This window comes from Physeter macrocephalus, chromosome 1 (genome assembly GCF_002837175.3).
Source record: "Physeter macrocephalus isolate SW-GA chromosome 1, ASM283717v5, whole genome shotgun sequence".
Classification (NCBI taxonomy): Eukaryota; Metazoa; Chordata; class Mammalia; order Artiodactyla; family Physeteridae; genus Physeter; species Physeter macrocephalus.
This window is the reverse complement of record NC_041214.2, coordinates 82,433,217-82,450,586: the sequence shown is the minus strand read 5'-3', so window position 1 is coordinate 82,450,586 and position 17,370 is coordinate 82,433,217. Positions and strand designations below refer to the sequence as shown.

The window sequence follows — 17,370 nt, the reverse complement described above, 5'->3', positions numbered from 1 at the left end:
GCATATGCTACTAACCTGCTGTGTGATCTTATGGAAATCACGTTTCTTCTCTGGGTCTCAGTTTCCCAATCAATAAAGTATAAAGATTGCTTACAGGGCTTCCCTGGTGGCGCAGTGGTTGAGAGTCCGCCTGCCGATGCAGGGGACACGGGTTCGTGCCCCGGTCCGGAAAGATCCCACATGCCACGGAGCAGCTGGGACCATGAGCCATGGCCGCTGGGCCTGCGCGTCCGGAGCCTGTGCTCCGCAACGGGAAAGGCCACAACAGTGAGAGGCCCGAGTAATGGGGAAAAAAAAAAAAAAAAAAAAGATTGCTTACAACCCTTGCAAAAATATGATTCTAGGAGAGATCTCGAAGGGAAGAAGGGAGCAGAGGGAGGAAAGGAGGAGGAGGCTGAACCGAAGGGAGGTAAGTGTGTGTGAGGGAGGGAAGAGGGGTGGAGAGAGATAGGAAATGTCTTTTAATCAGATAGTGGAAAAAAGTTGAAAATGAAACTGTGCGCCCCTTAAGGTCCCTATTTTTCATCTTTATGCATTTTTAGTGTTTAGACATACGGAGTCATTTTTGGATAAACGTAGATTGAATGAATGGAAAGCGTGGGAAGGCTAACAGAGGAAAAGAGCTAGGGGAGAAAAGAGAGGAAGTGAGCTCGGGAACACTGCGCGCCCGCTCCTCCTCGGCCTGTCCCCACGTAGGGGGCGGGACCTTCCGGCCACGGCCGCGTGGGCCATCGCGAGCTCCCACGCTCCCTCTCGCTTCCCTGTAAGCCGCCCCGAAACCGCCAGGGGGCGCTGCGCGGCGGACGGGCCGGCCGGGGGCGGGGCTGCTTTAAATCGCGGCGCCCAGCTGGTCGGCGTCTCAGTCCCGGCCCCGAAGTAGCCGCGGCTTCTCGCCTACCAACTCCAGCGCCAACCCGGACCCGGACCCGGACCCAGAGCTTCTCCAGCGGCGACGCAGGGAGCAGGGCTCCCCGCAGTAACTTCTTCCGCGCAGCTCCGCCACCCCCGGGAGTCCCGGGGCGCACCTGGAAACTCCCACTTGTGCACCGGCCGCCCTCGAGCCGGCGCGGGAGCCCGAGCGAGCCATGGCCAACGCGGGGCTGCAGCTGCTGGGTTTCATCCTGGCTTTCCTGGGCTGGATTGGCTCCATCGTCAGCACGGCGCTGCCCCAGTGGAGGATTTACTCCTACGCTGGCGACAACATCTTGACGGCCCAGGCCATCTACGAGGGGCTGTGGATGTCCTGCGTGTCGCAGAGCACCGGGCAGATCCAGTGCAAAGTCTTCGACTCCTTGCTGAATCTGAACAGTGAGTGCACTCCCTACTCCCGCAGCTGTGACCCAGGGACCCAACCCCCCAGTGGCTCCGTTTTGGAGTAGTAGCTACCAAACGACCCTGTTGTGTGATTACATGTCTATCAACCTTCAATGGATCAAGTCTTCTGATCACGTGCTCTGCCGTGAGAAAGTGAGAGAGACCTGTGGCTTGGGGAAGGGGAGGCCCAGGCCTAAGCTCTTGTTTTTCCTCTGACACCCTGGTTGACACTTATCTGTAGGTGTGGTTTCATCTGCCCACGACTGGGGTGGTGATGGAGCGAGTGAAGGCCAAACTCGAACTTGAGCCCTTAGGCCTCTCCTGGACATTATCAGATTCTGTGAAAATTGAAGAACTGTAGAGTTGGGTCAAGAAAATGATATGCCTTGAAAAGTTTGGAACCTGGTAGCTTCTCCAGTTTGTAAAATTAAATAGATAATCCCAAAGTTATTACATAGGGTTTTTTTTTTTCCTCAATCTATCTTTACTGTGGGTTTTCATAGGAGAAATCACATTCCTACATGGAATGTCCCAACCTAATGTCTTCTACTCACTTGAGTTTGAATCTTTTGATTCTTTTGACTTTTAAGATGTAAGTGTGAGGAAGCCCCTATGCATCCCCTGGCGTGACTCCTTTTTTTTTTCTAATAAAGGAGCAATTTTAATTTTTTTTTTGGCTGCTCCAGGTCTTAGTCTCTGCACGAGGGGTCTTCGTTGTGGCATGCCGGCTCCTAGTTGTGGCATGAGGACTTACTAGTTGCGGCATGCATGTGGGATCTAGTTCCCTGACCAGGGATCGAACCCTGGCCCCCTGCAGACCGCAGTCTTACCCACTGGATGACCAGGGAAGTCCCTTGAAGAAGCCTCTTAAGATTCTCCAGAGGGTTTAGCTTTCAGGCCAAGAGTGTTCAGAGGAGGCAGATTGTATAATGTTATTTTGGAAAGTGAAGGTGGGTGGCAGGTGGAAAAAGGATGACAACAAAGAGAAGTTCTAAATAACCTCCCTTCATAATATGAAGGGAAGAATGGAGCCACTGAAGACAAATGCCACAAAGTAGACACAGCTGATGAGCGCAGCGTTCAGGAGAGTGAGGGAGGGTCTTCTCTTGAGTTTCTGCCTTCCACAAAGGAATTTCTGTGTAATGGATATTGGCTTTTTACTTCTGTCGGGTTCGAAAGGATTATGTAGAGAGAAATAGTCCCAAAGATGGTGGAAAGACGACAGGAATTTTTTCCTTTCATTTTTTTAAAAATAAAAGTTTTTGAGTGTCTTGTCAGAAACTCATTAAATTCCCACTTACTTAGGTAATAACAATTCATGGCTAAAGTATCTTCCTTGAGATATTACATTAGTTGTCCTGAACCTTGTGTCTGTCATGCACTTGGACTAAATTGAAGAAAAGCTTCCTTAGTCTGCCTAGACAGACAAGCCTGCCCACAAGTCCCCTTTGTGTGCTGATGGTAAGCAGTGTTGTCATCGCTCAACTTTACTTCAGTTGTTTTGTCCACCTCCTGCATGTGGTTTTGTCAAAAGCTATATACTTTAGAGTTGTTAAATCTGTGCCAAATCTGTTTAAACCGCTTGAGTACCTCTGGAATTTGGTGAGTCAGTGTACATACGGTAGTTTTTAGTGTTGTCATTTCAGCTTTTCAAAGTTACTGTATTAGGATTCTTTTATGCCAAACATAAGGAGACTATTAGGTACACAACTTTATATAATCATTGAATCTACCCGTGGATGGATAAATACATGTAAGGAATTGTATCAAGCATGTCATGTTGAGGAATTGGCAGATGGAGACCGTTCTAAGGGCAATTCCAGAGAGGTCTCTGATTCCTCTGATCAAAATAGTTCATTTTCTACACGTTTAAATAGGTTTCCTGTTAACTGCCTTAAAGGACCAAATGAAATCAGATTGATCCATGTTGTCAATACTCAAACAGGTCATCCCTACTCATGATAATGTGTTAAAATGTTTTATTTTCATTTATTCCTAATTAATACAGCTGTTACAGTTTTTAAAGCTGTGGCAGAAGATCTAAACAATACCTTCCCTCTACCCCCATACACATTTTGGAGATTTCTTCCTGATGAATTTTTTTTAACTCCAGATCAGATTTCTCTTTTCATTTTCGTTAAAGCCAGAGTTTATTGAAGGTGAGGCTGAGGCCTTTCTCTCAAAACTGATTCCCAGAAGAAGGGAACTTGACTCACTTGTACCCTCTCCAACCTGCCAGCAACTAACTAGATGTCTTTGGATGGAGGCCAGAGAACCTACCTGTCTCCGTTTCTCTACCTGGACAGTTGTGCCCACACTCACCTGATGTAGAAAGCTGGGGAGGTGATTCATTGGCTGGTTTTGGTATAGTTCTGTGACGTCTAGAGGTGAACAGGATTATCTGTACGTATAAGCAGTGTTCCTTGTAACAGGTTGTGTTCCACAAAGTGCTTTTAGGTAAAAAGCTTAGATAGAAGTTTCTTGAAATTGTACCTTGTTCTTTTTGCCGGTGGAGCCCATTTGGCAACTTAGGGCCGAGATTCTGGGATTTATCAAGGTTGTAGTACTAGATATGTTAAAATCCCTTGTTCCCTTTCTCTAATTAGTTTCAGCTATAAAAAACACATGACAGTGTCTATAGGGATATGGTGTGCATAAGCCAATATACGAAGGGAGATACAGCCAGGCTTCTTTAGGTGGTTCTTGCAAAGCAGTTTATGAAAATGTAACTGGGGAACTTCCTGGGGAAACAAATCTTATACCGTGGATTGTGGTTTTACTATGGTTGAGACAGTTTCACTTCCATCCAAGTATGGATGTTTATTGACATTGATGACTGATAGTTGGAATATACAAAAAAAGAGTGTCAAATAGAGTTGCAGTCGACTTTTCTTGATTAAACTGTACATCTTGCCTTGTTTTGATCCAATTCTCAAACTTTTGGCAAGCTAGTGCCTATTTCATGTGCTTAGTTAATTGCTTCTTCTGGCTTGACTTTAATAGCTAGAGCTGTCCAAAGACTGGGTTGCCCCAGGAGGTTGCATGGTGGGAGGTGTGAAAGCAGAGGAATAAGTAAGCACTTTGAAGGAATGTTGTAGGGAAAAATCCAAGTCCCAGACAAATGGGAGGTTAGGCTAGACTTTCTCTAAGTCTCATCTAGCCTTGGGATTCTGTAATTTGTTTATAAGTTCCTCTAGGCTGTTCAACTTGCTTTGCATGAATCCACATGTGTGTTGGCGTACTTTAATAAGTATTGGTTGTGGGTGAAGTTTCCCAGCACTCTCACCATTATGCTAACATGGCTCAATCAAAGGACAAAATCACTGACTTGGACAGTCTTTGAAGCACAGGCAGAGAGGAGGGCACCCGCTTACACTTCCCTAGACTGCATTATGCCTGCTGAACCAAGGGTGTTTAAGGGGCCATTTGTGTTCAGATCCGTTTCAAGAATTAGTTCTGACTTTTGGAATGATGAAAGTCAAAACCCAAAGCCAGGCTTGAGTACTCAATTCTTTTTTTTTTTTTAACATCTTTATTGGAGTATAATTGCTTTACAATGGTGTGTTAGTTTCTGCTTTACAACAAAGTGAATCAGTTATACATATACATATGTCCCTATATCTCTTCCCTCTTGCGTCTCCCTCCCTCCCACCCTCAGATATACAGATTGCCAACAAACACATGAAAGAATGCTCAACATCATTAATCATTAGAGAAATGCAAATCAAAACTACAATGAGATATCATCTCACACCGGTCAGAATGGCCATCATCAAAAAATCTAGAAACAATGAATGCTGGAGGGGGTGTGGAGAAGAGTACTCAATTCTTACCCTGGTCTTGCACTAACTAGCCATGTTTATAATGGTGATCCACTCAATCTCTCTGGGCTGTAGTTTCCCCACTTATGAAATGGGGCAGAGTGGGAGGAATGGGGAGCTGAATCCATGACTCATTCATCCATTCGACAAGCATGAGCCAGGCCCTATCCGTGTTCCTAGCAATGCAGCTAAGAAGATTGGTAAGATGCAAATGTTGATTCCTTCCAGTGCCAACATTCTTTGTTAATAACTGCAGTGATGGAGCAGAAACAGGCAAGGGGCATAGTTTAGGTTTCCTTGATTGGAGTGATGAGTAAGAGGCACAGAGGTAACATAGAAGCGTACATTTAATCATGAGGCAGTTTCTCTAAGAAACAAACAAGGTAGCAAAACTGCTTGGCACATCCTGAAAAGTGGTGAGCCCTGCCTCATCCCAGACCACAGTTATTGACTGTGCTGGAGTCCTAAGGTTACACCCAATGGCCACCAGTTCATAGGTCAATCAAATGGAAATGCTAACAATGAGGACTCTTGAGAAACTTTGAACTTGAGCAAAAATGAACAGTTTAATAAGGGAAGAAGTCATGGGACTATAGTTCTGTGACACTCTGTGATGAGTTCATTTAATTGCAGAGGAGAGAAGAGGATTTTTGTTCTAGTCAGCCAGGGGTCAGTTTATTTATCTGCCTAATATTTATTAAGGAACTACTGCTGCAAAGAGAGACTGTGTGAGGATAGAGATATAATTAAAGTCTACTTTGTTTATGATATATAATCCTAGGGTAATAATATAGTAATATGGCTAGTAAACAGCATGAACAATGTCACGTATTTAAAGGAGATTCTGCTGCTTGTATAGTAAAACTTTAGAAAAGCTTTAGAAAAAACAATTCCACTGACTTGTCTATGCTTGTCTTTCTACACTTATGTTGATTAACTTCACTGTAGTAGATCAGTAACTTTTAACTCATTTCTTGTCTTATAAGTAGAGATCTTTGTAAGTATGTTTTCAAATTATACTTTCAGGTTGCAAGTGGTAAGAACTCCTTAAGGAGTCTTTAATCTCAAGATTATCAGTCTAGCTAAGTATAGTATAATTAAAAGACTGTCTTCTCCGTGTACTGTTGATAATGATGAGGAACAAGAGTGTAACTGTTCGAATGTTTGCTAACCATTTTCTCCAAAGACAACTTTAGTCGGTGATAATAATATTGTAGAGGTATCTGCAAATTTAGTGGGCCAGAGAGGAACATATTTGCTTCTAGATCTGAGCCAATCAGGTCAACTCAGAGATAATAGTTCAAGACTGTATCTCTCTAGTCTAAAATATTTTGCAGCTTTCAAATATTTCTCAACTTCTCTGCCCTACTGATCCTTGTTCCACCAGAAGAAAACTTCATCTTGGAAGTTAATTAGATGCATAATTTAGAAATGTAGAAAATTTTTAAAAATTATATTGGGTTAAACAAAAAGTATGAATTTTTTCTCCCTAGATGAGTTTCTAGCTTTTAATGATCTAAACTAGATCTGGCTTTATGGAGCAAGATTTCAGTATTCTGAGGCTTGCTAGGAAGGCGTTTCTCAGTATTATTTCAAAGATTAAGCTTAACGCAAAAGAGTATTTTTACCTATCATAGTCGAATTTTTAAAGGATAAAGACATGTTCAAATTTAAATTCACTGAACACAGATTGAGTAATCCATGAAGCTTGCCAGGTACTGTTCTTAGTGCTTTGGATGGAAATATGAACAAATATTTGGCCAAGTCATCAAGGAGCTCACAATTACATATTTTAGATCTCTGACTTAAAAGGCTTCCATAAGACGTTAATCTGAAGGATTCATCTGGTTCTAGCTTAAAACTGTACAGTTTAGATTCTATCTGCACATAAAACCCTCGTAACTTGTAATACAACACTTGCTTACTTTGATTTGTAATTCACCATTACATCTGCCCAACTAGTGAGTTTTCATGCTGTTATGATTCTCAGCCTTTTTTTTTGTATTTTTACATTCCCCCCCACATATCACTATAGTTAAGAATTCATCCAGACGTCTCCAGTGATGCAAGTTGAGATTTTGTGACATTTCCTAAGTCAGTGGATACCAGGACGTAAATGAAAAAAAAAAATTGCTTCACAAAATAACACTATTGCTTTGTCAGATTTTTCAAAACAAAACATGATCCCCTTGCTCTATATGGTTTACATGATTCCTGAGTATAGGTTTTTCCTCCCGGGTTTTTTTCCCCCATTTTCTCCATAATTTTTTTTGTGTTATGAAAATGATACACTGTTCTATAAAGAAATAAAACATACTAGGGTTTGTAGCACACAGTACAAAATATCTGTCCCTTCCGCCTTAGAAATGTTGTAAAAGTAGTGGAACGAGTAAAATGGGGCATGAATTAAATGTGCTTTCTTTGAGAACTGAAAGGGGAACAAACTTAGAGATGAAGACGGTGAAAATGAGATAATTCCAGACGAGTGCAGGTGGAGCCTTGGAGTGGTTGATCCACGTACGCTCCCTGCCTGGGTGGTTTTTATACAAGCCTGACTCAGGAGATTGAGGCCCAGCAGACTTCTTGTGAAGAGTACCTTGTGATCCAAGTGCTTAGACCTGCTGGGCTGGTGGCCTGCTGTTTTCACATGAAGCACAGATCAGGATGATTATAGAAGCTGGGTCTGGTTTGGGGCCCTACAACTCAAAGTAGAAAACTTAGAGATCAGAGAAAGCAACCACAGTGGTGAATAAAGGGTTGGAAAACTGAGCTTAATGGACACACAAAGCAAAAGGTGGTTGAGAGATGTAAGAGGCTATACATACTTGAAGGGCTATCAGATGAAGACAGAGGGTAAAAATCTTGTCACCTCTTCTTTAAGACCCTCCAGTGACTTCTGATCACACTTAGAATAAACTCCAAACCCCTTCCCCTAGCTTGCAAAGTCTTACATGATAAATGCCTTCTGCCTACCTTGCTAACCCACCTCATTTTACTTTTACATCCTACCATCCTCCAGTAGTGACTAGCTTTGTCAGTTTGTCCAGGATTGAAGACCTTCTCATGAGTCAGGACTTGTAGTTTTAAAACTGAGCGAGTCCTCGTCAAACGGACAGGTGGTCACCCTGTCCTCCACGTGGATCGTTGTGACTTTCAGTATCTCCTCTTCCAGTGTTCCTTTGCCTGAAATGCTTTCCTTCTAAGTGGAACTTAGGACCAAATCTGAAATCTGTGTTATGTATAAGAGCGTAGTTATTTTTTATTTTCCTTCTAAGTAATGACTGTCTTCGCAAAAACTGTTGGCAAACCAAAAGGAAGGACACACCATAACTGTGGAGTCCTTAGTATTTTCCTCTTCATGCCACAGTATGGTTTGTGATTCCAAGGAAGAAGTTTCACAAACCCGTGGTCCATGAAACCTGTGTTTTGATTCAGGAGTTCTTGTACCACCCTGGAATCTTACAGTAAGTGTGTGGGTAGGGTGCACACTTGCACACACATTTATGGGGAATAGATCTATGAGGGGAGCATGGAAGTGCCTATGATTTGATTTGAATTGAATCAAGTAAAAATGTATCTTGGCTTCCAAAATATCTCTCAAATGCAGTTAAAAAAATGCCTTTGATACTTTCAGAAAGTGGTTACTATGATTTTATCATAGATTGCCTGGTTATGGCAAGGATGGAAAAATTAACAATTTAAAATTGAATGATGTTTTAGAAATCTTTAGTCTTAATTATGATTCGTAGCCTCGTTTCTCAACCCTGAAAATACTGACGCTGAGCCTAGGTCTAAAGTAGAGAGTGAGATATAAAACCTTTCCATGATGTCAGCCACTTTTGAAGACCATCAAGAAGTCAATTGTTCCAACTTCTCCCTTAGAGATAACCATCATTCACACTTTACATAATAAAAAGATGGTCCCAAAGAATAATAAGTAGCTCACCCAAGATAGCATGTGCTTAGTTACAATGTAAATATTTACATATGCAAAAAGACTTCTCACCTGTTAACACTGTTAAAGAGATAATGATCTTTATTTGAAGGAGGAAATAAATATAGAATTACTCAAACTCACCTAACCGGTGTAGTTTCAGCTCTTTTTTTTCTTTGAAAGTCTGTGTGTCTTTATGCCACAATGATGGTGTCACCTTTTTACTCTTTAAGATACTTACTGGCATAATCTCAAACTTGGCCCTACCGATTTGATCGTGACTTAGTATACCAGTGACAATAACAGGAAATTAGAAAATTAGTGGAATCCTGAGAAATACTACATTGAATTATCTGCTATTTTACAATATAGCAGTTTAAATAGTTTTAAAAACTGGTGATATCTCCAAATATAAACCTACTATGTTCCAAAATAACATCTCAAAGGCTATTATGTTTTGTTCTAAGAAAATGGTATTCATCTCTCCCACCCCACCCCCATCACTGGAGATACAAGTGTTGCTTATCCAGCCATGATAATCTATGAGAAATTCACTTGTCTTCCAAGTTCACACACCCAGATTTTCTGCAGCTTGATGAGTGGAGTATAAAGCTATTGACTATTACCAAGATATATTATAAACCATTTTAATTATAAATGTTTTAACATTAAGGATAACACATATGATTGTTATTTCAGAATTAAAAACTCCGTTAGTAAGGATTAAAAATGTATTAGTTCAGCTAAACCTATTCAACCAAATCATTAATTATTTTTTCAGAGGATTTTGAATTTAATATTGAAAACATAAACCGTTAGAGCTGGAGGAATTCTTATTCATCATTCAGCCAGGTATTTGTTTTTCTGGAGAAGAAACTGTGTTGGTTACCTGCAGAAACATCCCTAGAACCACCAGGGTCTCCTGACTCCTGGTTAGATTTTCTCTCCTCCATACAACATTGAAATATACTTGGTCTTCTTCCACACTTCTCTTGTTGGTCTAGGCATGATTTTTACATGTTCTAAAATGTTTTCTGCCAGGCACTCTGCAAGCAACCCGCGCCTTGATGGTGATTGGCATCCTGCTGGGACTAGTAGCCATCTTTGTGGCCACTGTCGGCATGAAGTGTATGAAGTGCCTGGAAGACGACGAGGTACAGAAGATGCGGATGGCTGTCATTGGGGGCGTGATCTTTCTTATTTCAGGTGAGAGAGGCACTGTCCCCCTTAGACCTTATTAAACTCTCTCTGACATGGGTTAAGTTATAGTTTTTGGTTTCCTGAGATTATGGTGGATTTGTTGCACTTGAATCAATTGAATTCAGTTCCTTTAAAATCTGAAGACATAGAAACCCTAAGTCCATTTGAGTTTCACATTCTCAAACAGGAACCAAATGAAAATCTGTATTCGCAGTGGACAGGTCTATTCCTTGAGGTTTCAGGTGCCAACTGGCTGTTAGAACCATTCTCCCCAGGTGAAGAGAGATTTTTCTATCTAGCAAACACTGAGGAACAATTCTATGTAATTCAGAAAACTTCTGTAGTGTCTCTTCCGATACTATGTGGGAAAGATGGGGAATGGTGAGAGAGAACATAAAGAATGTGTCAGTCATACAGGTGTGTGAGGAATGAATGAGACTGGGATTATTGGAGGAAAATGAGGACATCATTCCACGTGGGCAGATCTGACTCCAGAACAAACAGGTGGTACCCATAGATCAGTGAAGAGAAAGGTCAGTTGGAATGGAGGCGAAATGTTGGAATGGTAGGGAATGAGAGTAAATGAGTTAAGAAAGAAAACAATAGAGAAAGGCCTTGGAAAAAAACCTTGACAAAAGAGTAAGATTACATTTTCCATAGAAAATGAATGTGTATGTATTGCTTTAGTCAAGTGTTGATATGTGACCTTTGAGAAAATGAAAGCCAGAAGAAGACATGGACAGGTCACTTGTAAAACCTTATAATAAGGTTTATATTAAATAAGATTGTGTTTATATATAAAACAATAGACTATTATATACAGTAGTTGTCTATTGTTTTGAAATGGACTATTATATATAGTATATATATATAGATATATAGTAGTATGTAGTAGTCTATTGTTTTTTAAAACAACACCAGTGATATAATCTACCACTAGGAAACACTAGAATTAGACTTTTTTCTCATTTCCTCTTTAACAAAAGTATGTGGATTTCATCAATAATGAAGGAAGAGTGCCTGTGGCTTTGCTAAAGGTTTGGTTAAAGTTTATTCAAATTACTCCTGGATTGCATTTTATTCCCAACAGTTTGATTTTACATCAAAAGCTGTGAATGCACTTACCGTGTAGGACCCTTCCTCCGCTTGCCTTCTTGTAACTCCGGTACATCACTTCCCCAGTCTCAGGGACTTCCTAGAAAGTGAGGCTTGCAAGTTCCACAGCATTTGCATGGTCTGCTTGAGCAGCCAAAGCAATGGTGTTTTCTCTCAAGTATTAGAGGCAATTAGGTTGGACCACTTTTTTTGTAGGAGGAAGGGAGCAGAGGGGGTGGCATAGAAATATTTAATCTGTCTAAATTGATGAATTTTTAGAATGGCTAGAAAAAAGCTTTTTAATGTCTTTGGATAAGAAAAAATCAAGGTGTTGTATACTTCTTATAAATGATAGAGTGGGTTATTTTGACTAAGTAGTTTCTCTGGCCTTACTGAAATGTGAAAGGCATGAGAAATTGAGTGTTCAGCACATATTGATCTGATGTGGCACTTCAGCGAATCTCATGGCAAGACCTGGCACATCTGGCCAGTGAGGCTGTAGGAATTTAGGTGATCTAGTGCACTCTGAGACAGGTCCTACTCGTTCCTGCTATCTAGCTATTTACTTTCATTTTGATTCTTCAGAAATGTGAATTTTGAGTTTTGGTCAAGAAGAATGTAGAAGGGTTTTCATCTTCCCTTTTGTATTGTAAGTGACTAGCTTTACTAATAAGGACTTTGGTTTTACCAAAAGTAGTCTAACACAGGGATGTATAACAATGTATTTGAAAGAGATCTTAAATGACATGAACCTGCTGAATATTTCCAACAGAATGTTGTTTGTGCCGGTGACCTTCAACTCTAAGTGAATAAAATGACATGAACATTATAAACTATGCCTAACTCCAACCTAGTATTTTCGTCTGTCTTAAGAGAATACTTAGAATAAGTCATGTCTGAACCTCTAATCTCCCTAAATTAAAGTCGTCTGAATTAAAATGGATTAAATTTAAAATGTCAGCACTATTGATGAGATTTAATTCTTATAAAATACTTGTAAATTTAATGAGCTGTATATTTATTCTCAGTGTTCCATAGTGATTAACAGTCTTTTGTTTTGAATTTCTGTAGGTCTGGCTATTTTAGTTGCCACAGCATGGTATGGCAATAGAATTGTTCAAGAATTCTATGACCCCATGACCCCGGTCAATGCCAGGTAATGCTGTTCACTCCCAAAATAGTTTGTTCTCTGAGAAAATACCCTTTTAATGTTCTGCAAAGTCCAGCTAGTGCCGTAGCTTCCCAGATTTGCTATCCAGAATTTTATGGAACTTCTGTCAAACTTGAAAATAATTTGAATGGCCTGTGACTCATGTTAAAAATAGTCTGGTAATTGCTTTAACAGCCTGTATTGATAACAAAATGAACTTCAAAGTAGAAAAGTTCTAAGCTGTATACTTTCCAAGTGTATGCTGGACCTTTTTTCATATTTAAAAAATGTTTTTAATATTAATAAAGATACCAACATATCTGAAATTTTATTTTTGAAATGTATTCTGAAACTTTTAACACTTGTGATTATTTGTAACTAAACACAGTTTATGATTGATTGAAAACATAGAACTGTTGTAGAGGTTAACAAATAAGATGTCATTTCTAATGGCTTAATCCTGTTTATGAAAAAACAATTTATTTATGAAAAAGAAAAGTTAGCACTTTGAAATTTTGTGTTTCATCACAACCATAAAAATAACTTTAGAAAGGTCATCCTTCTTAATATTGAAAGTTGTGGAAGTTAAAGAGCTGACTCTTGGCTCTTACGTAATGACACCCTTTGATCAGAGACCTGGCTCTTTTGTCTCACTGTGTTCACATCTTTAAAGCCGAATAACTATATTCTGAGTCAGAATGTTAAGATGTAATTATTGTTTGTTGAGTGCTAAGATGAATGGATGAAAAATCCCAGTGGTGGAGAGATAAGGTATGCTTCTTTGTATAAAATCACCCACATAGAGGAGAACACATACTGCAGTGATTGTGTTGGAACCCATCCCATGAGATCTACACTGTAAGGACAGAATCTGCTGGAGGTCAGTAGGCTAAAATTTTACCAGTAATGGATATGAAAGCACTTTATAAACTGCTAGGCACTGTACGCTTATTTACATTGTCTCACATGATCCTGAAAGCAGTCCAGTGAGGCAGATGGAATCATCCTGCTTTAAGAGAAGCAGCAGCTGAGGTTGAGAAGAGGAGTCACTGGCCCACAATTTAGCAGTTGAGAGTTTGCATCAGAATTCAAACTCAGGCCTTATAACTCTAGATCCAGCCCTTCTCTCTTCTTATCGTCCACCATCAGTCACAGATCTTCTCCCCAGAAGTATGGCCTCATACATCCACCTGGATCAACTTAACCTAGAATGATCTATGAGCTGCTTAGAAGTCTTTTTCGCAAAACCATAAATTTCAGATTTCAGTGTTTATCAGTTATTGACTATTGAAAACTCTAATAGTCTCCAACACCCTCTAGCAGTTTCTTTGCAGAATTTGGTTGCTACTTGGTGAATAGCATGACTTGTTAAGTTTTAGCCTAGGAACCATTGTCCAAACCTGACTTCCAAGGTATATATAAACATGCTTTACAAGTCTCCTACACATGAAAAAGTCTTTGGAACTATCTGTATAATTAACCTGGTGTTGCATGCCACATTGCCTGATCTACTATTGCAAATTGTCAACAACTGCAATGTGAACATTCTCGTGTGTGTGTCTACAAACCTTAAAGTACTTCGCAAAACTTAAAGGGATCATGGGAGATTTTTTTTCAGTGGAAAAAATATAATGAGTATGATATTGATTTCATTCTTTAATTATATTAGAGAAGTTTCCAGTGATTCACTGATTAAGCAAATACATTGTCTCTTCTTTTTAGGTATGAATTTGGTCAGGCTCTCTTCACTGGCTGGGCTGCTGCTTCTCTCTGCCTTCTGGGAGGTGCCCTACTTTGCTGCTCCTGTCCCCGGAAAACAACATCTTACCCAACACCAAGGCCCTATCCAAAACCTGCACCTTCGAGTGGGAAAGACTACGTGTGACACAGAAGCAAAAGGAGACAACCCTGTTGGAACAATCAGAAAATGAACATTGAAATACTGTCATTGGCATTAAGATCTTAGATTTTGACTATTGTAGTCTGAACTGTGGTATTACCAAAAGAACATATTTTGTTAAATACCCATTGCTAAAAATGACTTAGTCTTATTTTATCTCCTTTCCTCAATATAAGAGGGAGGCCTTTTCTATTTGTATTACTGCTTCCCACTGAGTCATCATCTCAAATGTGGGGAGAGGGCATTCCTTAAATATATATATAGATATGTACATGTACATGTTTTTCTATAAAAAAGTTAGGTAGTAAAACCTCATTATGTTGGTACCAGCATTCTTAAAATATATCTAAAAAAAGAAAAATATATTTATATTGATTAAATAAGTAGTTTATTTGGTATTCTTCTCTTCTTTATGTATACATATATAATAGGTCAAATATCATTTACTCGCCTTCATCAGCTTTAAATGTCTTTCACAGAAGACCTGACCTACTTTACCAAGTATGAATTATTTCAGTTCTTCACATGTGCCCTTTTCATATGTTTGTATCATTTTTTTTTTTACTATGATCTTATAGCACTTGCTCTGTCACCATTCAATCATTCTTCATGACTTGGTTTTTTGTGAGATTGGGCTTAGCTCTCGATTCTGATAACACATTTATATGCCTACAGTTTAATTCCTAAAATCCATAAGGATCTCTTACAGACCAGAGTTTTGGGAGCAGATCTTTCTGTGTGACCAGATGGTATATTCCTGTTGACCTTCCCATGTGCTCCCTGTACTCTGACCTGTAACACACTTGTTTGCTTTGAAAATATTTGTCCCACTGAGGAGCTGTGTGCTGCTTTCCCAAGTGTTGTGACACAATTCTATAGATTGAATTTTTTGACCTACTTACTCACAGTTGTATATCCTCCCAAACTACCTTTTTCTTGTCCCCTTCCTCAAACTGTATTGTTTTCTCATAGTTTACCTCGTCCCAGAGAGGGATGGCCTTTTTGTCTGAATGAAGTGCTAGACTTTCTGTAGTGACAACCTGATGACAAATATTCTCTCTGTAGCTATAAGCAAATCACTTAATCTTTCACCTCTTTTCCCATCTGTTACATTGAGGTAATGATACTTAACCAGCTGCTAGAGTGCTGTAAGTATTAATTAGTTGATATTATGCTCATTCTTTGAACATGAAATATGCCTAAGTAGTGTCTTGTTTGCTAAATTGTCTGTTAAGAAGTCATTGAACCAAACCTACACACAGGCATCCCATCGTTTGGCACCTACATTTCTCCACAGACCCGTTTCCTTCCTTTCAGCGGTGGCCACCATGCTGTTGGTGCTCTGTTCCATTTTAACAATTGCCCTTAGTTTTCCAGTCTGGAAAATGCTCCTTCCCTCGAGCAAGATGATGTAATGGGAAGGGTATTGACTTTGGTGTCTGGAGACCTGATGTGAGTCTTGGTGCTCTCAATTACAGTGTGAGTTTGGGCAGGGCACTTGGTTGCCCTAGATTTACTGCTTCACTTATGAAAAGAGGATTGTACTTCCTGACCTGGCTACCTCTCAGGGCTGTTGTGGGAATCCAGTGAGATGGGATACATGTAAATGTGATTTTGTGAGGTAAAAAGTATTATACTAGGGGAAAGAATTAAGGAATTTAAGTGTATAGGTTTTGGATTACTTTTCAAATGACTGAAAAGAGACAAATTGTAAGCAATAGGTTTCTTGCTTTAACCAACCTCTCAAGTGATGAGACACTAAAGTGAATTTCAGATTACTAAGTGAAAAGGATTCTGGGGCAGTCTTAGTTTTCTTCAGTCACTATGGCCTGATGCTTTTTGTGGCTAAGCTTTTCTCCTTTCAGGAATGCGGACTTGACCTAGGACAAGTTTGCAGGTGTAATGGGTGAAACAGAAGTGTACATGTTAGCAAACCAAAGAATGGAAGATTTTTTTACTTTTAGTAACTTGCAAGGGTATACAAGATGGATATCTGTTATGCGATGTCATCAGAGGTATTGCTATTAGCTGGCAGCTAACACTGCTAGGATAGGTAGTTTGGGAATGTAACTCATAGTGAAACCATATAGGGGAAATTATCCGAAGGACTGCATCCTATGATTTGAACCTAGTAAATTTTAGTGTGTCTTCCAAACCTGAAAGTCTGTGCTCCTAGAATGTATAATTCAAAGAACTTCTGCTACCTACATAGATCCTAACCATGGGCAAGTATAAATACATGTGGTTACTAGTTGCTAAACTCTGAAATCTATAGTCCAAAATGGCCAACAGAATGGTTACACCAAAATTTATCCAATTTTGATATTTTTGTACTCTGCTACCATACCTGGGAACAGACAAATAGGTATTTTAGGGTTTTGTAATGGGAATTTGTATAAAGTGTTACTCTTTTTCAATAAATTGTGGTTTTTTTATATAAAATAAATCCTTGTTTTTTTGTTTTTTTTTTTAAATCATTTATTTCAAGTTTGCCATGCTTGGAAGAAGAGATGGCTCGGGATAGGATCTGACTCACCATGTGTTACTAGGAAAGAGCTATGGTGCCTCTGCACCACCTGTCAACTATTTGAGTGGCTTCACCTGCTGGAATGCCCTATTTCTCTCCAACTATGCTTTTCCTCGTCAACGGTGGTGATACAAGAGAATGTCAGGAGGCGTTACTTCATTTTCCTCATCCATAGAAAGGGGACATGCTACAATAAATGACTAAGGGATAAAATCACCAACTGTAAATCATCGTGAAAGCTTAAGGCAGTTGTGTTTCTCACAAGTTGGAAGAGAAAGACAGCCAGAAATCCATTACTGTTTTTGTAATGATTATTACCAAAACTACTTCTTAGGAAAGCAAGTGATGAAACTCATTCACCTGTTATCTGAAAATATCAATAATTGATAAAGCCTTAGTTGTAACCTCTCCGTAAGCAATTTACGTATT

General features: G+C 39.7%; 1 protein-coding gene across 1 annotated transcript; it reads left to right on the top strand.

Annotated features, from left to right (window-relative positions):
* The first annotated feature begins 851 nt into the window (after positions 1-851).
* Positions 852-16,835, top strand: CLDN1 (claudin 1). The gene is made up of 4 exons (XM_007102272.3): positions 852-1,308; positions 10,111-10,275; positions 12,436-12,520; positions 14,237-16,835. The coding sequence occupies exons 1-4, from the start codon at positions 1,086-1,088 to the stop codon at positions 14,397-14,399; spliced, it is 636 nt and encodes a 211-aa protein (XP_007102334.1). The 5' UTR covers positions 852-1,085; the 3' UTR covers positions 14,400-16,835.
* The last annotated feature ends 535 nt before the right edge of the window (positions 16,836-17,370 follow it).